Source organism: Dendrobium catenatum, unplaced genomic scaffold, assembly GCF_001605985.2.
Source record: "Dendrobium catenatum unplaced genomic scaffold, ASM160598v2 fragScaff_scaffold_142, whole genome shotgun sequence".
NCBI classification, from domain to species: Eukaryota; Viridiplantae; Streptophyta; class Magnoliopsida; order Asparagales; family Orchidaceae; genus Dendrobium; species Dendrobium catenatum.
Genome location: NW_021318604.1, coordinates 593,284 through 617,437, shown reverse-complemented (window position 1 = coordinate 617,437; position 24,154 = coordinate 593,284). Strand labels below are relative to the sequence as shown.

Genomic DNA, 24,154 nt, shown 5'->3' with positions numbered 1-24,154 from the left:
AATATATATATTGTTATAATATATAAATGTTATATTATATTAATATAATAATATAATATAACAGTATAATATAATGTTATATTATATTATAATAATTGTAATATAATGTATAATTTAAAATGACCGAGTCGAGCCAATTCCTTACCTCCCGGCATCGGGGAGGGGACGCCGGGAGGATGTCAAAATTTTCTCAAAAAAATTGAGGACTTAGAAAAATTTTTGGACTTATACGAATTTTTGAGAAAAGTGGAGAACTCTCAATTAAGCAAAAATAATTAAATTAGTAATGATTTAAACATATCATTTGATCAATCAATTAAATTATTCAATCAACAGATCACACGTATTAGAAGATTCGAAGACTTATTTTTGGGATCGATTCGCTCTCCCAAATCTCCTCGCCGTCGATTTGATCCGGTCGAGTCGAGCCACTCTCTTACCTCCCGGCATCGGGGAGGGGACGCCGGAAGGCTGGCGAAATTTACTTAAAATTTTGGGACTTAGACAAAATTTTGAAAGATTAGAAAAATGTGCACTAATTTAATTTGGAATTAATTAATTAATTAATTATTAAATTAAAATTTTATTTTAATTTAATTAATTAATTAATTAATACAATTAACTAACAATGGCCGTCCCTATTATATTCATCTGAGGATATTGGTGAAAGGATATAGATGCTAAAAGACATTATAGTTTACCCACATGTAGTTGTAGAAAGTTTAATACATATACAACAATCGGTCTGATAAACTTCCTATTGATATTAATAGGAGATTTTTTTATAATCACAATAAACCTACAAGTATTAATCTACAATATGTGTACAAGCGGACAGAAGGTTTTCGTAGGCCTTTCAATAAAAATTTGGGCATTTTTTTTATAAAATCCCAGGCTATTTTCTAAAATAAAATCAATTGATTAAATGGATCATATTTAACTATTTTAAAATGTCCTTATGTATTAAATGTGATCCATTAAATTAAATACAATCCTGCATGTGCTCCAACAGAATTATTAAAGTTACAAACTCAAATCGTCGAGAATGCTGCGCAGGGTCAAATACTACAACTCACATGTGCTCTGATCGTCGCATATAAATTTCAAATCCAACGATTTGAGAATGTTGCGCGGGTTAAATATTCAAGTTTCATCCTCCTCCTCAAAAGGACCGGAGTTGATATAACTTGAATAACAAAATGTCTCCCAAAATCCTACGAAAATACAAGTACCTTAATATCACCCCGATGATGGCCGTGTTGATCGAAAATTTCAACCGGAGGGGTCAAATCTCAAATCAAACAATAGTTCAAATTCTTAAATTGAAATATATCACCTTAAAATTAAAATTAAAAATCATCCACCTCCCGCAACCGTTTGTCGGGGGTGATAATTTTGAAATTAATCTCAGCTCACAAAGAGTGAATGCATATTGGGTGTATAACTACGATTCATCCTCAAATAGTCCATTGCCAACAGGGACGTGGCACGTGTCCTCTGATCGGGTGGTTTTGCCACAAAATGGCACCATTATATTACGATCACGGCCAAAGCCCGTATGTTCCCTAAAGGCGTTAAACCCTTGAACGATGAATCATAGGATATATTCGATAGGCATAAAGCCCTCTGTCAGCTAAGGTGGATTCAGATATATCCCTTTAGACAAACACCAACCCAGGTCTACAAGGTATTCTTGGACGAAGCAACCCATGGCTGCCGATAAGGTGCCTTCTGTCAGGTTGGGTCGACTACCTCCTCTGACTAAGTAGACCATGGATCATGACAGCCCGGGACGACGGAACCATGGGATCTTGATCGGGTTCGTCTTCATTCCCCCCACCACCAATTTTAAATTTATGGTAATAAATTCTAAAATCTAAATTTCAAAATCCAAATCAATAAGATCAAAATTTAAATCCTAAAATTATTGCTATTATACGATAGGTTCATAACCTATGTGACATCCTTAACGACTAGCCTTAATCGAAAGTTCTCTCTCGTTATCGGGAGGGGTAATTAACTATAAGGGCTTGTGCCTATAGGAAACCAGAACTCAGATCAAAAAGTCATCGTAAAATGAAGGCGAAATCTATGGGTAGTGTCTTATCTACAAACCCATCTGCCTTCCCAAATTTTACCTCAAAACTTAGTATATTAAAACTCCCCCGAAAAAGAAGTAAAAGCAAACAGTCGGGCGGAGTCTGGGGCCGAATTTTCAGAGCTCACAATCTCCACCGCAACTTCGCCTTTAGTTAGTTCTCATCCCGCGCAAACACACGTGCCCCAACTCTGATCCGGCCCCGTCCCCTACCCGCGTGACCAAGCGCCTGCAACACTTGCCGCCTTCAGCAAAGGCGATACTACACGACCAAAGCTCCTCGACCAATGCTTCAGAGAGCATAAGGCGTTTCGGCAACACCCATGAAGACCACAATGCGGCCTTCTTTAGCGCTCAATCTCCATACTCGAAGCTTGGCTTTTCGAGCATTTTCTTTGGTTGTACCTCAACGATGTTGATAAGCATATAGTAGTAGCAAGGCAAACCAGACTCTTAAAGAGTGAGGTCTCCAACTAATTCATCAACGCAAAGGTGAGAATATCCTATGATAGAAGAGATGTTCTTCCGTGCTCACTATTCTGGAGATAATCTTGTGCCTAAATTCAGGAATGGAGAATCCGGGAAAAAGGTCTTTGGCCCAGTTTTCATGTATCTCAATTCTACTTGGGAGAAACATACCCACATATTCTCTGGGAGGATGCAAATTTGCATCTGAGAATTGAAGTAGAGTGTCGGCCATAGGCTTTCGCTCTTTCAAAAGATTACCAAAAGGCTGATGAAAGGGGCTCTGTTATTGATAGGCTACTCGTTTGTGATAGGTACATTGATGAGCAAGATCTAAATGCAAGTTCTGCATACATTGGGTTAGCACTACAATAAGAAGTGGGATCATGCCATTGTTTAAAATTGCGCAATATGAGGCTCACCTTGAGGCCTGCCTCAGCACAATTCCAATCAAAAACACCTCGAGTTTTTTTTTATGAGGCTTGCGCCTCAGCTTGGTTGAGGCCCGCCTTGAGGCATACCATGCCTCACCATGTATATATATATATATTAAAACTTACATAGATGCTAAAGTAAAGCCAAGAACAAATCATGTCTTCATGAACCCTCGTGTCATAAAAACTTCCTCTCTACCACCTCAACCTCCAGCTCGCTGCCTTAATCACAGCCGCCAGCACCATCATAACTTCCATCAAGGATCATTTGAAAGTCGTACACCATCACCACCTCCTCTACTAAAAAATTGGAGGATTAATTTATCTTTATGTTGATGAAAAATATTTATAAAAGAGGAAGATGATTGAAATAAATGAAGAAGCATATTGGGAGGCATTGGACTCTATAGAATGAGACAGGGGAAAGACCAATTGGTTATGATGATGACTCAAATAATAACCATCAGTGATGATGATTTGAGTTGTTGCCAATTATTTCAAATTTTTTTAGAAATTAAATTTGGATGAGTAGAAAATTGAGAAAGAAAGAATTGGAGTTGAACTTAATGTTATGAGATACTTTTATGTAATTCCTATATTAATATTTTTTTTGTTCATGTAATATTTGTATTTCAATTATATTTCACTCAATTTCTCACTTCCCACTTTTCATCTTTGCATTTTTTTTCATATCTATATCAATTTATTACTTTATAGTTCAATAAAAAGTTAATATATCATCAATTAACATATTATTTGAGTATTATATTAAAAATCACTTTTAACATTTATTTGCTCTTTATGCAATTTTTTATTTTGAGGCTCATGCATTGAGGCTTACGCCTCACCTCATGTACAAAAGACGTCTCAATACCCAATTGCGCAATTTTAAACCTTGGATCATGACAAACAGAATGCAAGGGATAAGATATGTTGATTTATATCATGACAGTGATCTTGTTTTTGCCCTTGGTGTTAGTAACTTCACGAAAGATTGGTTCTTTGCTGAGAACACGTATTCACCAAACAATTGGCAAATTAAATTCAAACTCGACTATGTCAATCAAACTGAATCATACATGCTGTGAATAACAATTGCACCTATTACTCTATTTGAAATGCTTGTTCAATTCAATGATTCCAAAGCTGAACCTCATCACTTGGATTGGGAAAAGCATCTTCATGCGGCTATTTTGATGTCTACATTCAAAATTTTTGACCCAGAAGGACTGATTTTGATATCTACATCAATCTCCCTTCTAATGACACGCCTCGACAAAGTCGAGTTCTTTTGATGCAAGGGAAGCTTGATATGGAACATTTTAGTTAAAGCCTACCTTAGGACTAGTATATCTAGTTTTCTAGAATCTTCTATTATATTTATATATACTAGTTGTAAGGAAGAGGCGTGTATGAAAAATATATTATGATTTTAAGACTTTGAGCTTGGTTGTTCCCTGGTTTTGTGTATCTCTTTTAACATATCATTTTCTTTCACTGATCCACTACATCAATAAGCATCAGTCAATCCTCCCTCCAAACACAGATCAATTTATACAAAGAAAATTTGCAAGGTGATTGTTGCATGAGAGTAAAACAAAAGAACATGCTCAGGTAAAGGGAAAAAAAAATATGTTTAATAAAGAATAGATAAAAAAGGAAGGTGATACGTCTCCTGAAAGCTAAATATTAAAGAACATACCTTCCATTGAACAAGACATCAAACCAACACGCCAGCCCATGCACTCTTGTGCCTACAGAAGCTGTGAAACTTAGTGGAATGTCAATTTCGTATAGCTCCTCCTCCTGGAGAATGAAGCATAATCTCATGAGATCGTTATTCAGCAGAGGTACCAACAACTATAATGAAAATTTAATATTGATATATCATCTAAAAGCTCTATATTTTACTTTATTATCAGTAAACATAATGGAAAAGAAAAAAAAAACACAATTGACGAAAATATTAGCTAAAATACAAGCAGAATGACCCATTACAAATAGCTAGAATATACAGAAGCATGCGTAAAGGAGTAAAGGAGTCAAAACAGTCTGAAAAACAGAAGAAAGCAAGTATTAAGACAGTGCATCCAAAAGCGTTTCTCATAACATTAAAAGGCCAATAATTTATATTGGTTGTTGTTTATTAGTCGGGCAGTTACCTTGATAGAAATGAAGTCCAATGTATGGAATGAAGGTGGAGAGACCAAAAGCCTTGGATCAAATGCATCAACGACAGGCTGCGTGATAAAGCAAAAAAACATTAATTCCATCAACAAACTGTCCAGGCTATCAACTGTAGCCAGCATATTGTACTGAACCCTATTCAAAAATATAAGGCCAATACTTAGGTCCTCAATGACAGTTACTGTCAAAATCATTTTAATAGGTCAGTGAAAAGATATAACATTTCATTATTAAAGGAACACAAACGTAATGTTTTCATAGGCATACCGAAGTGTTCTTCATAACTCAGATGTCATTGCCCTTTTCCTCCCAAAAAAAAAGGAAGACAAAGTTAAAATTCATCAAATAAAACAACACCCTTTTATTTAAGCTATGCTTAGCACCACCGTTTTTTGGTTTGCAAATGTTATGGTTTGTGTCTTTTTTGTCTTCATTTCAAAAATAAAAGAAACATGTTAATAATATTTGTGGGAAAGGAAACAGCCATAAATTGGGGCTGCAAATCAAGAAACTCTATTAACAAGAAAATTAATATTTTAAATAACTAATCTAGCAAATTTTTTTAAGTTTAGAATTGTTGAGATTTAGAATACCATCCAATCAAGCATAGAGTTTTTCACATGAAGTACACCTCAAAATGACTCAAAAAATTTGAGTAGGTGCTTGCTTAGACAATGTTTGATTGAGCCAAGCAAACTCATATTGGCATGTCAACCCTCAGACAAAATCTAGTGCATCGTGCTAAATTTGTGGACACCAGACTACTTGATTTAAGGTCCAAATGATTTCGACTTGGTTTGACGAATTATTATCAGCTAGCTAGGTGATATGATAATACTTGAGGTTTTTTGGATAAAAATCCTCCAACGTAAGTGCAAAATAGTTCTTGGTCCCTCAGTCTTTCGTTGGAATTTGGGTCTCTTGACCAGCTCTCACCCTGAATTTAAAAGGTGTCGGTCTTTCATTGAAATTTGGATCTCTTGACTAGCTCTCACCTGAATTTAAAAGACCTCACTTAAGCACTAGACATGCAAACACCTTGAAACCCCTTTTATAATTGTACATTTATCTCATCTTTCTCTTCTCCCCAAGTAATTCATATATGAAATGAGAAGAAGTCAAGAGGTCCATGGGTACAATGGGAAGGAGAATTTGGAGATAAAGAGAGAACTCTTCCAAGAATGCTGGCATGCACCCAAAAACAACAGCTTGATGTTTTTTGGTTAAGAGAGGAAGAACAGCAGCCGAGATATCAGTTGGAAGAAAAATTCATTGCAGTCACACGTAATACAAGAGAAATGAAATTTTGAAACAAGCAAGCTTTTCTTTATTCAAAAGAGGACAACAAACTCCAACCATTCATAAGCCCTATGGTCTGGGCATCCTTATATAGGAGTGGAGGTGGAGTGTTTAGTGGGGAGTCACAAATAGATAAAGGGGCTCCCCTTAAAAAAAACATGAAAATATTAATTAAAAGACAGACATTTCAAATTAAAGCATACATAAATATAACTCTTCCTAAAGAAGAAAATGGGGGAAAGTCAAAGATCATTATGAAATATACAAATAAAAATTAACATGTTGTAGATCTTTGGATCATGCATCCTCTTTTACAAAATCAATTAAAACCTGTGAATCTAAATGAAGGTTTGGAAAGAGTTGGTTCTTATTATTAATTGTACCACTAAAAAAGTGATGTTCCTAACGCTATCCTTTGCTGCCCTTTTTTTTCCCGTGTTTTTTATAAGCAAGAGAATATGCTGATCACTCATCTTTCAGAAAGAGTCTGATTGGTAAAACTCGATGAATAAGCTTCAAAATAGAAAGGCCTTCTAATTTTGGGTAAGGCTAAAATAGATGACTTGTTTATCTTCTTTTCTAAAAAAAGGACTCCAAAATTATTTAAGTAATAGGTTTCAACATCATTTATAATGAGAGATTCTTCAAAGATCTTCGATTCTTTGAAGAATCTTGCATTTTCTTCCACAAGTTATTGATGTTTCTTTTAATTCTTCCCAAGAGAAAAGAGAAAGCGTTGCCATAGGTGTGAATGAGTCAAGCCAACTCAAGCTCGATAAGTTAATGAGTCAAGCCTAAGCCAGCCCTAACTCGACTTGTTAGCTCGGAAGCTAACTCGTTTAAAAATATAATATAAACGCACTTAAATATATTAGCATACAAGATTTTAAGTATAAAGTTGTTAAAAAAAAAAATTAAAAAATTAAATCTCAATTTCTTATATTAAGTTATTCCTTATTATTTATCTTCTAATTTCTCATTATTTACATCCTTTTACTATAAAAATTAAAAATTTCTTCAATCATAATTATTTTTTCTATTTCACAATAAACAAGTCCGCTTGAACTCATAGAATAAAGCTCGAGCTCAAACTCAAACTCGATTAATTAATCAAGCTCAAGTTAAGGGTGACTCGAGCTTGACTTAACTTATTTACACCCCTAAGTATCACCATCCATCTTTTTCAATCGTCTAAAGATATGATTGTACTTTTAGCCAAAATGATTGCTCATTTAGCTTGTCCTATTGTTACCATGTCTTTAGATTGAATATCTCCACTCCAATTCACAGTTTACTTTTTTCATCTATAATAAATCAATATTATTAATGATGTCATTGCCATGTCCCAAGTCTTGGATGAGAAAAGTGGAGGGTTGTATCAGATAGTCGACAGCCAACGTAAAACTTGTTGAATAATCATGACATGAATCATTTAATACATTATGTTAATGCGATGGTCTTCCCTAGAAGCGACGCGCTGTATGGCCTGAATACAATTAGAAGTGTGCAAGGGCTGTTGCACCGACGCTCAGTTGCAGTGTTAAATAGGCAAGGGTTCTCACATCATGGACAGATGTTGGCAAAGAATGTAGTCCATGTGTAACACCTACAGGTTCAGCATTCAGTTTCGCTAGTTCCGACTCAATTGGAAAAAGGTAAGATTTTGAACTTTTGAGTTTTTCAACTATTTGCACATCTTTGGGAATATTTAATGCAAGAAATTGATTGGGTGTGCTCTAGAATGTATCCCAAGGGTTGTGTGTGAATTTAGACAAAATTTGAGAATGTGACTTTTAGAGCGCAGCGGGGGTGGGTGTTCGAGCGCAGCAGCACTGCACTCAGCCAAGGTGCCAGAAAGTGGCATTGCGACGCCAGCTCTCGGATTGTTACAGATTTTTTAGCGTCGTAAAGCTCTGATTTGAGCGTCGCGGCGCTAAGTCATTATCAACATATTAAATATTAAAATATTCCATTTAATCCGATCATTTGCATTTGAGCATCCGGCAAGCAGGAGATAGAAAAAGAGGGGTTTGAGAGAAAATTCACGTTTTGAACTGCTTTGAGCCATTTTCAGTCGTCATCCTGTTGAGAAAGTTGTCTGATCGAGGTAGGTCACCTTATGCCTATCTCAATTTCAAATATACGAAAATTTTTTGAATTTTTGAATTAAAATTGTATTTCTGCTAGCGAAAAACTTGTATGACTTTAAACCAGTAAATTTTTTATCGCTGAACTTTTCATATATTATAGAGAACATGATTATGAACATTCTGAGTATTTTCTAAAAATTTTATACCTTGTATTTTGAAAATGCAATTTTAATTGAACAAAAAATAATCTAAACACTAAAAAATAACGTTATAGTTCAATAAATGTCTTGAAATAGTGTTTTACACATTCTTTTATAATTTGGTTACATTTTGACATTGTGAAAATTTGCTCTATAGAAAGTTTAGCTATCTTTTGTCATACAATACTGTGAAATTCTAACATGTATTTAATTTTATTTTAACTATTACAATGTAATGAAATACATGCTTCTGTGATGAAATATATGTTTATATGATTGAAAATCATCAATTGGGAGTTATAAGGAGCAAGAATCCTTTGAGGTTCTGTCTCTGTCAGAAATTATTAGGGTGCTTATAAGACATGTTCTGGTGCCTACGGGTATGTTCAATTTTATAAGCATAAAAGGGAGATATAAGGGGCCAGAATCCTTTGAGATTTTTTATGGGACCGGGATATGTAATATGAATTACTATGTGATATTATTACTTAATGATTTATATGTTCAACATTTATGTGATATAAATTGGATAATTGCTATGCTTTTGTTCAGTATAATCAATGATTTATTTAATTGTTTTTAAATATTCAACAAAATTTTAATAAAAAAGAATTTGAAAATTTAGATTGGCTTGTGTGATCTGCTGAGCTATTTTGGCTCACTGTTGGTTGCTTGTGAGTTTTAGTGTCTGGAAAAGGGAATCAGGCTGTTAATTAACAGTTCAGGATCATATTTGAGTTGATAGGTATTTTACTATTTTGATTTTTGAACAGTCGTTGCTAGTTAAATTTTCAGTTTTGTAGCTTTTGCTTGTAGCCATGTAATGTAGTGTAGATATTTATCTAAACATTTCAATGAATATTGTGAGAATACGACTGACTTTAGTGACCTTAGCACCCTAAATGAAAATAAATATTTTTGTTTTTATATCGGGTATTAGTAAAACCAAAGTTAAAGAGGCTTTGAAGTGTGGAAAAGCTGTTGGACCTAATGATATTCCAATCGAGGTGGAAATGCTTAGGAGATGAAGGAATTTCTTAGCTTACTAAACTTTTTAATATTATTTTAAAGAATAAAAAGATATAAGATGAGTGGAGAATGAGTGTGTTGATTCCTATTTTTAGGAATAAAGGTGATGCACAAGATTGTGTGAATTATTGAGGAATTAAGTTAATGTGTTAAAACTATGGGAGAGAGTTATGGAGCATAGGTTGCGGCGTGACACTAATGTTTCTCAAAATTAATTTGGATTCATGCCAGGTAGGTCTATTATGAAAGCTATACATTTATTGAGAGGTTTGATGGAGAAGTATAGAAAGAACAAGGAGGATCTACATATGATTTTATTGATTTAGAGAAAGCTTATAATAAAGTTCCAAGAGAAGTGCTATGGAGAGTTCTACATAAGGGGTTAATAATGTTTATATTCAATTCATTAAGCATATATATGCAGGAGCTGTTACTTGTGTTTAAACACAAGGTGATTTGACCAAGTATTTTCTTATTTTTGTTTGATTGCATCAAGGATAGCCTTAAGCTCATATATTTTTACTTTATTCATGGATGTTCTCACAAGACATTTGCAAGAGATTGTACCCTGGCGTATGTTTTTTGTTGATGATATTCTTCTTGTTGATAAGACTAGAGAGAGAGTTGAAGGTAAACTTGAATTATGGAGGTCAACCTTAGAGTCTAAAGGCTTTTTGCATGCTCTCTGAGATGTCATAATTGAATTTGAGAGCTGTCTTGTAATGTGTACATGATTTGAAAAATAATTTAATGAATGAAAATTTTGTCATTTAGACTGCGTGCAACTTTTCACTTTAGAATTTTTAAAGAACATCTTTTGTCCGCTTGCAAGTGGCTATGGGGGATTCAAAAGCAAATCTTGCAAGTTGTATTTTTACCGTGCATTCAAAGCAACTTTGGCTTACATGCATTTTGTTCACAATTCAAAGGGGTTCTTAGTGTTCAATGAGGTCATATCCATGCTCATTAGTGAGGCTCAGTGCTCAATCCTAGTTGTGAGCTAACAAAAATTGCATTTAGAGTGCTCATTTTATAACTTTGTTTTCATTTATCTTCATTTTTTCATTGCTTCTATCCAGGGTCATTCTTGTACTTTTGCTTTTAAGTTAATTAAATCTAAAAAATTTTGACAATCTCTTAATATCTCCCCTGTGTAGGGGCTTCTATAAGAAATGTTAGAATTTCCTAAAATGCTTAAAAAAAGTGTGCAAGGTCAATATTTATGATGTCATGGTCAAGGTTCTTCAAACCCACTATGCTTAAAAAAGCATGCATATGCCTTCAATTTTTGCACCAAATGCACACAATATTTCATCAATGGATTGGAATAATGATTCCAAGTAATTGTTTTGCATAGTCCTCATCCCATTTGAATAACACACATGTATTTAAACTTTTTCAGCTCTTGCATTACACCTTCCAGTTGGTGGCAATGATAATACCGACAGCAAGGGAACTTTTGCGATAAGAGCAACGCTACACACTTTTCCTATCTCCCTTTGTTTAATTTTTTCTTCCTTTATGGAATTTCTTTTTTTTTTTTTGCCTTTTTTAGAGAAATAGAGAGAGAGAGAGAGAGAGAGAGAGAGAGAGAGAGAGAGAGAGGTATCATGGGTGGAGAGAGTGTGTGATAGAGGAGAGTAGAGAGAGAGAAACATTGAGGGAAGAATAGAGAGTGTGAGAGGAGAGGGGGAAAGGGGATGCTTGCAGTAGGATTGAAGCAAGGTTTAACTTAAATTTTGCTAAACAACAAAAATGACAACTTAAAATCCTGCAAAATCTTAAATTTTGAGCATCCCTGTTTTACCTAAAGCCTCAATTTAGAAATTACGGGCATATTTAACTTAAATTTGCAAATCGCATGAGCTACTTTTCTTCCTTGCACATTTATAGTTTGGTCGAGCCTTCTCCAGCTCCCACATGACTTTTTCACGGTCAAGTGTTTTATTTAAGAGTGAAAAGGCTATGCACGTGAGAAGAGAAAGGAAGCTAGAGAGCATCGATTGAGGCAGGATTGAGGGAAGCTTGTGCAAGGAGGGATCGAGTAAACAAGTCAGGTTCAGTGATGTGAGGAGTTCGCGAAAGCTAGAGTGCAATCTATGCGAAGAAGAGGGAATGTGAGAAAGGAGTTGTACTGTAATTTTCTCATAAGAGAAAAAGGGTTTGAGAATTTTAAGTTGAATCAGAGGTTGAGAGATGAGAGGGAGAGAGAGAGAGAGATTGTATCATACTATTGTGCGATTTCGTGGATAAAAGAGTGGAAGAATGAGGAAGATTGTGAGAGATTGTGAGAGGGAGAGCTTAGGGTAACTAGATCATGTGTGAATGGGCGAAGTGAGTAAGTCGTGTGGTATTTTTTTATAAATAATAATAATTCAACACAAATGTGGAAACCTTGATGTTTGCAGTGTTATCATCATACCACAAACACCAATGGCATATTCAATAGCAAATTCACCAACATTGAAATTAATTTCAATTAAAAAGTTGGCTTACCCAAAAAAAAATTACAGTTCACCACCATAACATGTCGCAATCAGCATGTTCCATAATTATTCATCTCTAATTTTGGAAAAAAAATTGATGAGATGGCTAAAATGTAAGATGCATCTCGGGATGGGCGGAAATGTCTCTATATACAACGCAAGAAGGATTTGAAATATTGGTGCCTCATCATCAGACAATAAAATTGATGTACATTTTTTCTCATAAAATAGAAAATAGAAAACAATGACAACAATTCTTAAGGCCTTACCATATGATTCCGCAAACTAGTAGAGTTTATACAAATAATCAAACAAAATATCCAAAGAAGGGAAAAACCTGCGAGAAATATCCTTGAAATGCAGATCCGTACAATGGAGTTAAATCAACCCCATAGAAGTTCTGTTGCTGCCAGAAAAGAGCCTGAAATTATTTTAAGAATTAATTAGTTTTTTGGCTAAATAACATCCAAAAGATTTCTATTTTAACACCTCATGTAGAACTCATTAAATGATTGAAGTATGACGACTATAAAGAGTTTGGAACTTTGGATATAAGGTTGATGAAGATTGATCTCAAAGGGTTGCCACAAAACAAAATGTTGACTGAACAAATTCAATGAACATAAAGTACCAATCAATGGCAAATGGCAAAATTCTAGAGGAACTCACACTGCAATTAAAATACCCAGACACGGACTATCAAAATCCTCGATAGCACCCGCATTAAGAAAAGAGAGTACATTTGTGGAAAAGGCCTCATTTCTGGGGATTAATGAAGAGGGAAACTGTGAGGGTGCCATTTTTTCCTTTTAATCCGGGGGATTTGATGGATAGAATAAAACTTGGTTTAAAAAGCAAAATATCACAAATTATAAACTGTTCCCTTAGTCCAATATAAATACTATGTAAAAGTTAATTAATGCACCATTTCTAAGACAATGAAAAATGATACCAATATTGCCATGAATTAATGGAACACACAAAAAAAGGAAGGAAGAAATTAGACTGGATACAAATCCTGAATAAAAATATTAACTATATCTCTGATTTCTAATACAATGAAACCTGAAACCATGATTGCAATGAACTAGTGAAATACAACGAAACGGCAGAAATTTAACCAAGAATCATACAAAATTTGCAATAAATTTCAATTACCTTATTTGCAATTTCAACAAAAAGATATTCATCACTGAAAGGTGCCACATGAATCCTACAAGAGCAAACTTTTGGATGAGTTAGATGCCAATCCAAAAACTGTTATATCTAAACAACAACAACATCAAGCATTTATCCCACTATGTGGGGTCGGCTACATGAATCTTTTTTCTCCATTGTGTCATGATAAGAGTTAAATTCTCATTTAAATCTAATAAAGAAAGGTCATTTCTAATATTTTCTAACCAAGTCTTTTTAGATCTACCTCTACATTTCTTAACATAGGCCAAATCTAATAAATCTACTCTCCTAACAGAGTCATCGGAAAGCTACCGTTTTACATGACTAAACCATCTAAGGTGACTCTCTCTAATCTTATATGTCACTAGAGTTACTCCAAACTTTTCACAAATATGCTCGATTCGTATCATATCTCTAAGAGTAAATCCACTCATCGACCTGAGCATACTCATCTCAGCAACACTTAACTTAATATTATGCTTCTCTTTTAATGGTTAACATTCTGCGCCATAAAGCATTGCAGGTCTCACCACCATCTTATAAAATTTACCCTTAAGTTTGAGTGGTACTTTTCTATCACACAATAAACCCAAAGCATTCCTCCACTTCAACCATCCAACTTGAATTCTACTAATAATAGCCCCATCTATTTCACCATCACTCTCAACAATATACCCAAGATATCTAAAACGAGTACACTTATTAATAACTTGATCGTTCAAAGACACAAAACCCCCACTACATCTATTACTATTAAAATTATACTCCATGTATTCGGCTTTAAATCTACTCAAACGAAAACCTTTAGATTCTGAGGTTGACCTCCATAATTCGAGTTTACCTTCAACTCCCTCTCTAGTCCCCTCTCTAGTCTTATCAACAAGAAGAATATCATCATAGAAAATGGAACCGTACAAAATATAAGTAAAAAAATTCAACCCAAACCAAACACAAAATATCAAGCATGTTTTACCGTAAGCTCCACACAAAAAGTTCAATCATACACTATATTTAAACTTGGATAAAAAATCTAACTTAATATTGAAGCAACAACTCAATGCCTATGCACTCAAGCTTGGCACAAACTGAGAGAATTTCACCAGCATCTTAGAATAACTCTACCAAAGCATCAAGCCTAAGATAAATGTTAATCGCCACAATTTAGTGACTTCTTTTTTAAGTCATATGCCTTTAGAATTAGTCATATCACTACCAATGTAGCAGTGATGTAGCATCATATGTTTATTCAAATCTCCTAACATTGACATATATATAATAAATCATCAAAATGATTTCTAGATTTTAAAATGCATATTTTAATCCCAGACATCTCAAGTTGTTCAATGTAGTCCTTTAAGTCGCCAAATCTAAACAAATTCGGTCCTACCATCAACTTTACAATTTTTTGGATAGAAACTAGCGGAGGAAGCTTTCCATGAGAGCATTTAGGATTTTTTAGGGTCAAACTCACTTCTTAATATGAGTTCAAACTAATAGGATTAGCCCTAAAAAGTTTGAAATATCATCAAGGAAAACTTCTCTCTATTTTTTGTCCAAAGAAAAGACAAAATTGATAGTAAAAGAATGTTTCAAATTTTAGTGAGTTGAGAGACTAAATTTAAAACTTAGAAAAGTCAAGGGCAAAATAAACAAATATAAAATTTCTATGGACCATTTTAATCATTTACTTGGCGTATATGTATATACACAATTCCGAATGCATATGATGGCATTTCAAATAAAAAAAAAAAGTTTTTCATGAGTTGCATAAAGATATTTCAACAATCTTAGTACATATAAACAATCAAGTATATTAATGAGTGAATCTACTTGAACTTGATTAAAATAACTTATTTTTTTCCTAAAAGCACTATATATAAGCATTAGAAATAAGGTATTTAAAGAAATAATAGTGCAGAAACAAAAATATAAGTGTCTCATAACTATAATGAAGGCCTTATAAAGTGCCAATGCAAAGTGACGTGGCACTAATTAAACTTTGTCTACTTTGGAGTGCAGTGATATTCTCATCATATTGACGCGTTACAGAAGTTAGGTAATGTAAACTTGGCATCAACGTTCACTTTTTTCAATGCAAGTTTCAAGGATTTGAACTTCTTTCTCTCTTCATGACCCCCCCACTTCAACTCCAAATTGTATATTGTATAGTTTGTGAGCAATTAATCATCTAACAGTTTTTTCACATGCTTTTTATGTTAAAATTATTATTCTTTTAATACCAAAATATAATTATTTATAACTAGAGAAGACAAGATAAGAGATTTGTTCCTGTTAAATGCATAAGAAAAGAAGAGATACCTAATTTAAACTTTAAAGATAAGGCATCAAGAAAAGATTAAAATACTACTTTGAAAATTTATTAAAGAGTAAATGGAAGAAATTAATTTGGGGGAGTATAATGAACAAAAAAATGTACTTAATAAATTGATTGAAAAAATGAAATAGAATTAGCTCTAAAGAAATGCATAAAGCTTTATGGCCATGTGTGATACATATTGAGATTGAGAGTTATGCATGCTGCAAATGTTATTTGGTTAACAAATCTTTTTATTGTAATTTTGAAGACCAAAAGAATGCCAATGATCGAAGGAAAAAGAATTTTGCTACCAATATTCAAAACTAAAGGAGATGTTCAAGATTGTGAAAATTATATATATAAGTTAAACTTATATTTCATACAATAAATTTATGGGCGACACTAATTAAATATAAACTTGAAAAAAATGGGCCAATTTTTGAAGAATCAATTGGCATTCAAGCCAAAAATATATACTATGAAGATGAGTAATATGTCAAGTTAATTAATGAAGAAGTAAAAAATATATAGAAAGGACTTTCATATAATTTTTTTAATGAACTTGAGAAGTCATATGATCGTGTTAAATAAGAAAAGAAAGAAATGTGTATTTCAAAATATATTGAAAGTATAAAGATTTGTAATGATATAATAATGACAAGTATTTTATGTAGTCATAGAGTGACAAAATATTAGTCATTTCTTATAGGATGATGCCAAATAGTCAAATATTAATACTGAGAACATAAAGTTTTATATTAGTTAAAAGGAAATGCTTACAAATAATGTTCAAAGTGGATGACCTGGTCTTTGTCAACAATAACAAAACAATATCAAGCCTTTATCCCACTACGTGGGGTCGGCTACATGAATCCTTTTTCTCCATTGTGTCCGGTTAAAAGTCAAATTCTCATTTAAATCTAATAAAGAAGGATCATTTCTAATATTTTCTAACCAAGTCTTTTTAGGTCCTTCTACCTTTCTTAACATAAGTCAAATTTAATACCTCAACTTTCCTAACTGGATCATCGGAAGGCCTCCGTTTAATGTGACCAAACCATCTAAGGCGACTCTCTCTAATCTTATCTTCCACTGGAACTACTCCAACCTTTTCACGTATATGCTCATTTCGTATCCTATCTCTAAGGGTCAAGCAACTCATCCACCTAAGTCTCACCACCATCTTATAGAATTTTCCTTTAAGTTTGAGGGGGACTTTTCTATCACACAACAAGCCCGATGCATTCCTCCACGGCTCCACTTCAACCATCCAACTTGAATTCTGCTGATAATATCCCCATCAATTTCACCATCACTCTGAACAATAGATCCAAGATATCAAAAACGTGTACTCTTATTAATGACTTGATCACCCAAAGTCACAATCCCCTCACTAGGTCTATTGCTACTAAAATTACACTCCATATATTCAGTTTGAGATCTACTCAAGCGAAAACCTTTAGACTCTAAAGTTGACCTCCATAATTCAAGTTTACCTTCAACTCCCTCTGATGGGGACATCAGAGCATGAAAAGTGTATCAGAGGCGTGGTCGTCAATCTACAGTCACGATCGAGTCGATGTATTTTTGAGTCATTTCATGTATTTGTTTTTATTATATTATTTATCTCTTGTTATTTATGTTGTATTTGTTTTTCCCGTGTTTACCCCTTAAGGGAGGTCGTGTGTAAGCACTGAGGGCATTGTCATCTTTCTTATTTTGAGTCATATATATGAGGTTATTTATAGCCCCTATGTTTCTCTTTGAAAGTTAATGATTGAATGATAAAAAAATTTGTGTTGTTGCTTGAGTTCTTGAGAGATCTTGAGAGTACTTGGAGAGAGAGCGAGATCCCTAGGAAAGGGAAAACATATCACCCACCAACCTTGGAAACGGTCGGGTTCGTGGTTTGTTTTATCGTTCTTTTCTTTCAATCTCTCTTCCTCCTAGCCGTCGGATTTCCTAGCCACCCCACCCTGCCACCGGCCAACATCTCCCACCACCACCACCTCAAGCCAACATCCTCCTTCCCCCACAACAACCACCGGCCGGCTTACCCAAAACCCCACCCCACCGCCGGTCCTTCATCCAACTGAACCCAAGCCCAAGCCGCCACTTTCCCCTTAGATTTTTCCCTCCATCCTTGCTTACATTGATTCCTTTCCTAATTGGGTTGATTAATTTAGGTGACTCATTAACTTATCAAATTCAAATTATTTGAATTTGAAAAGTTACCTAAAATATCACTCCTATTTTAGGAAACTTTACAAATCCTTGCCTATTGAATTAAAGTTAAATTATGATGAAATATTTCATCCTAAATTTAAGTCCATGAGTCAAGGAAGCATTAATAGCTTCCTTAATTTCTCTCCCTATCTCATTAATTCTCTCTCTATCCCATTAAGCCTCCGCCCCCCCCCCCCATTTAAATTTGGATTTGTTTCCTAAAGCTCCACTTTCCTTATTTAACTCCAACTATCTATGGAAGGAGTTTGAATTTTGAAATAACTCAAATTTAAATCTCAAATCCTTCATATTTCATTAATTCTATATTTGGAAAGGCCATTAAATAAATCAATTAATTCAAATCTGAATTAATTGAGTAATTAATGCCCTAACTCCAAAAACATTGAATCCAGACACACAACCCCCTCCCTCTTGCATGGCCGAAACTCCCAAGGGCCCACCCACTTAATTCCTTCCCAATATTAAGCTTTCCCCCTTTGAATTAAATACCAAATGTTGTTCTACTCAACCCGTCCCCTCTCTCTTACCTCCATATTTTATTTAAGTTATTTCCAAGCCTAAAGAATTGATGGAAATTAATTTCAGCTTTCCCTCCATAATACTCTTCTCAAAATCTGAACTCAATCTTCCCTTAGTCTTCCTCCTTGGCCGGCCACCCTCTATTGCCACTTCCTACATGGATTCTTGAAAGAAACCTCTCCCTTAGCAAAGGATCATCATCGTCAACACTTTAACGCTTGGGAGAGACTTCTTCCTCTCTAGTTGAACCTTCAAGGGAAGCTATGACGAACTTCTTCACCATCTCGCCTACTTGTTTATGGGTTTCGACAAAGGTGAACTTCTTCCCCTTTTAATTACATTCATAATCCCTTGACCTTGTAGGTGATGAAAAATCACAAGGAGTCGTGCTTCATTTTATGCCTAAGCTTAGTAAACGTAGGATTGAGCGTGTTTTCTATATTTTTAATCTTATTGTTAGATTAGGGATTTTGTTGAAAACTATTTACTTTGCATGTTGTTGAATTTCTAGCTTATTTTGATTTTCCAAGTGCTTGGCAAGTGGATTAGCCTAAACGTAGGCACCCCTTTCTTGTTTTCTATTGTCATTTTGATTGCTAACAGTTTTAATCTTACTTGCTTAATTCAAGAAATCGTGCAAATTATTATTCCATCCATTTAAAGGCATTTAATTCTACATCACCCTCTCTAGTCTTATCAACAAGAAGAATATCATCAGCAAAAAGCATACACCAAGGTACATCCTCCTGCAAATGTCTTTGCCAAATGATATAATTCTAATTGATATGAATCAACTAAAATACGAAGAAAATTAAGAAAAAAAATAACTAAATGCTTAGAAATAAATGATTTGTGAATGATAGATTTAAAGTCATTAAGCACTTGGCAGAAATAAAATAAAATAAAATAAAATAAAGAATTCAAAAGGTCAACACTAAATAATTGGAATAAGGCCATTGATAATGATGAAGGTTCAAGAGATTATGTTTCACAAATTCAGGTCACATTTATGATAATACAAACCAAAAATGTGCTTCGTGAGCCATTAGCAGATAATGGCCACATCTACTTACACAAAATTTATATTCAATTTCTAAATGAATTCATGGAAAATAACAGTACAAACATAATCTATTCAAGCACAATCATGCAACAAGAAAATAGATGAGCTAGTGCACGTGTCAAAAGCATACCAAGCATAAGAATAGTTGTTTAGTGGTAGTACATACCTTCCTAGTGATGGAAACATTTTCCCATTAGGGACAAGGAATCTCTCTCTTGCAATGACATATGTCTCCAACATCCTTTCATTGACTAACAATGTGCCTAAGAATATATCTCATAAAGCATTAGCTGATTATATCCAGCAACAACATTAAATCCAGTACATCAATGCCCCAAAGGATAGCTTAAAAAGAAGCAACAAAATATGTACGTAATGTGTTGTGGAAATACTAGGGATGCTTTTGGATTAAGACCTTTAGTTGATAGAGTTTACTCCATGTTTAGAATTTAATTTTGCATAAACAAATAAATAAATCAGGATCTAACTTTGAATTGACCTCACGTGAACAGATTTCTCAACATGAGACCTTGTACTATGTGTCCTCACAAATGGTCCAAAGAAAACATCATTCAAGCTCAAAGAACAGCGATTTTTAAAAATGGAAGATGCCAGCTAAAGTTTCCTTGAAACCATCCACTAAACAAGCACCTCAAAAGATAACTGTAAGGTATCTGACGCTTTTAAGAGATAGAAGTCACAGTCTTAGCCTGATCCCAGTCCTTCCAATCAGCTTTCGAACAGCCCACTCCCTAAAAATTGTGCCATTGTAGGTTGGGATATTTATCTTTCTGGAATTCAATTTTCTTATTGTTTATATAGATCATAAACCAGGACAAAAAAACAAACTACTGTGTGATCAGAAAGGAAGACATCAATTGAAGGAAGTAGATTCATGTTCTCAAATCATGTGATTGAAAATTGAAGCAATACTATCCCAAAACAAAGGCATCCAACTTCAATTCTGCAAGCTCATCTCTCGCATGACAAGACAAAAACTGCTACATACTCAGAAAGTGGCAGATCATGGACTAAATAGCAAATGTCTAATTGGATTTTTTCCAATACAATTAGTTTTACAAGCCATTGCTTTTTTGTCATATTTTGTGGTCTTTTCTAAACAATTGAGCACCAAATTGACGGTTAGTCCACCATAAGCCAAAGTGAAGAAAACCTATTGGAAATTGAACCAATGTGATCCCCAGCCTTGGAAAATTGAACATGGGAAGCATGCTGAGAGCATGTCATGAGTTAAATATGCGTGATAAGAATTGTATTCTAAAGCTTAAATCTCAATGCACACATGAGCAAAGTAGAATAACCATAGGCGGTTACAGCAACTTCCCTATTTTCTATCTTAGATCATGTAAAGTGTAAAAAGTTTAACAGACTCAAACCAAAACAGTAAAAAGTCGGTTTCAATGAGGGAAAAGCGTATTAAAATGTAAAATATAAATGAGAACAGATCAAGGCCCTAATAAAATCATGCTACAAATTTATATAACAAGAAACCTATATGCCATTTACTTTAAGGAAAATTAAAAAAAAGGTAACATAAAATCATATTTCTGTACAACAATAAGGCAATTCACTCTAGAAAAGATAATTAAGAGAAAATTGACTAAGTAGTTTCAAATTAACAATAAAAATAATAATGTAAAATCCATACAAAAGGACAATAGTAAAAGTTTAGCAGTTGTGAAAGTTGACTGATACAAAAGATCTAGTACACAGAAAAATTTACCCATAGGCTCTGATATAAGAATATCTGCTTTCTCAGGTAGTTCAACCTCCTCAACTTTTCCCTTGATGACCTGTTAAGGAAATACAACAAGATCAACGACCAAGATAAAAAGATAATGCTACAAGTTTGAACTGCAATAGTCTGAAAAAAGGAAATAAATCAAACCGTAATGCGATCCCCAAGTGATGGATTCCCAGCTACCAGCCTGCTTGCATAATCTGCCATTTCAGATGCCTCTACAGCATAAACATGTTTGGCACCAGCCTAGACGCGGACCAAATTAGTTATATATTCTTTAAAAGCACTTGCAAGAAGAAAGATAGCACTATCAACGTAACAACACAACAACACGTAGCTTCGCTACGACTTATAATTATCAGTTAAATATTCTATAGGTATACCTGAGCAGCAAAGAGTGAGAGTATGCCACTACCAGCACCAACATCAACTACAACACGGTCCTGAAAGTCTATACAGTTTTCAATTACTGCAGAATAATAGGTTCCTGTAAAATTATGCCCAAAATCAATAGTATGTTTATAGCCTGTACATGGCAATTTCGAATGAAATTTCAAAGTGAGCTGGGGACTAAGCGAAGGAACAACTACCTGCAGAAAAATAACAATACAAGTACTAGAAGAAATATGATCGGGAATTATTTTTTATCATAACCTGTCCTGACATAATCTTGTAGCATATTTTGCTGATGCAGCAACTGACCATAGTAATGAAAGTACATTTTGGCAGAAGAAGCTTCTATTTTGTTATCAAATTTACTTGTAGAATAAATTATAGATCCATTTTCCATAGGTCCTGCAGATAAACCTGGAGCAAAAAGTTTAAAAAACAAAAAGGTTCAGCTTCACATCAAAAATTCTAAAACATGTCTTCTTCAGCATACATTATTTTGTAAAATATTTTGATATAATAATAACAAAAGAGAAGTACAAAATATCTTTATCCATCAGCATATCATCATGAACAGATGCATGATAACCACACAGAATCACAGTATATCCTAAAGTCATGCAAGAGAATAGCCTTATCTATATAAAAACAAGAACTTATTTTACTCAGAGAGCGATAAGGAATGCTAAATTAAGCCCACCAACATAAAAAAAAAAAGAAACAGCTTTTATGCAAGTATAAACGCATACTTCAAACCAGAAAGGAAATCCATAACCTTCAGATTGGCCAGCCAAGCCCAGAATGCGAAAAAAGGAAAAAGGTAACAGATATAGAATGAATTGGCCAATTCGACCTTTGAGAAATTGGATATAATGCGGAAAAAGAACAAGCACCACATTTGGGCTAACAAAAATAACTCGTAAAATTAATAAATAAAATTAAAAGAGGAAGTAAGGAGAGATGGTGCACATCTAGGTCAGCGCCACCATCTAAACCATACGTATGTCACTACTCAATTAGCATAATCCCCACGCCGTAGTAAATTGCACCAAGAACAGGTTGGACAAAGAGGCAGGGAAAATCCAATCAATTGATATCATATCAAAATTCCACATATCCACAAAGACAGTAACATTCAGACTTTTGATGCATTATACATCAAGTACTCTTCCTATTGAGAACTCAAAGTTGTCTTACAAGAGTTCATATATCCACAAGACTCATAATAATACATATATCATATTCGTAATTTATTCACATTGCACATTTAAATGTACCATATTCTCCTCAAGTGAACAATCAAGTCATCCAGTACTAGATATAAATCAGAAAAATATGAGTAATAGTAGGCACGATACAACAACAACAACGGTCCAACAGCTTTTCCACCCTTCATTTTCTATAAAGCCTCTCTAACTTCAGTTTTACTAATACGCCGATAAAAACATAAATCTTTAGTTTCATCTAGGGTGCTAAGGTCACTATAGTCAATCTTAATAGTAGGCACGATGATGCAATAAAAAAAATACTAGTATTGCAAACTCAAAAAAAAAGGTATTCCTTTCCTTAAACATAGACAAACAAAACCTTACAATTTAAAATAAAAGGAACAACAACAACAAACAATTTAAACACGGTGCAACGACAACCTACAAATACGACTCAAAGACACCTTACAACTTTTTGAGAAGAAAGATACAATGAAAAGGTTACCATGGAGAGAAGAAAGAAGATAGAAGTCCGAGACGAAGTTTAAGAAGATAGGGAGGTCAAAAAGGATAGCTCGCAAGCTATTGAAACCCCAAATGTTTCATTCCAAAAGTCATCGCAAAACTCATCTAAAACAGCCATAAAACAACCCCATTTATAGGGGAAAAAAAGGAAAAAGACAATTAGTACATGTAGTTAATGCACTTTTAAAACAACCACTAGAATTCCCTGAAAACTGCAGCAAGCAGGGACCGAAGGGACAGCAACTAGGGGGAAAACGAGACATTAATACAGCAATTAATGGGCACAAAAACCGAAGAGACAGCCGCATGGGGAAGAAACCGAAGCAACACAGCAGCCAATGGGGGAAAACGAGCAGCCAACAGTAAAAACAGCAAGGAAACCGAAGGTTTATAGGGGAAAACAAAGAGTCAAGAGGGAACATCGAAGTCCAACACAGGAAAGACCAAACAACCATCTTGGGAAGACCAAACAACCATTGAAATCCAACACTGAATTTTGTATAGCTCATTCTGGATTGGATTTGTAGAACTTCCTTGGGACGGGATCCATCTGCTTGTTGGAATTTTGTCTTCAAAACATATGGTTGATTTTCATCAACAACAAATTCTATTACATCATGATTGTCCTTTTTTTAAGACTCAAAGAAAGGAAGACC

General features: G+C 34.3%; 1 protein-coding gene across 1 annotated transcript in view; it reads right to left on the bottom strand.

The window, feature by feature from the left end:
* LOC110103971 (probable histone-arginine methyltransferase CARM1) overlaps window positions 1–24,154 on the bottom strand; it is a 53,460-nt gene that overhangs the window by 9,122 nt on the left and 20,184 nt on the right. Inside the window, exons 4-12 of the mRNA XM_020832879.2 lie at window positions 22,030–22,182; window positions 21,759–21,862; window positions 21,523–21,621; window positions 21,358–21,427; window positions 19,780–19,876; window positions 13,447–13,501; window positions 12,626–12,709; window positions 5,160–5,237; window positions 4,700–4,803 (exon numbers count right to left, since the gene is read on the bottom strand). Coding sequence (XP_020688538.1) covers window positions 4,700–4,803; window positions 5,160–5,237; window positions 12,626–12,709; window positions 13,447–13,501; window positions 19,780–19,876; window positions 21,358–21,427; window positions 21,523–21,621; window positions 21,759–21,862; window positions 22,030–22,182 — 844 coding nt within the window. The remainder of the gene's footprint in view (window positions 1–4,699; window positions 4,804–5,159; window positions 5,238–12,625; window positions 12,710–13,446; window positions 13,502–19,779; window positions 19,877–21,357; window positions 21,428–21,522; window positions 21,622–21,758; window positions 21,863–22,029; window positions 22,183–24,154) is intronic.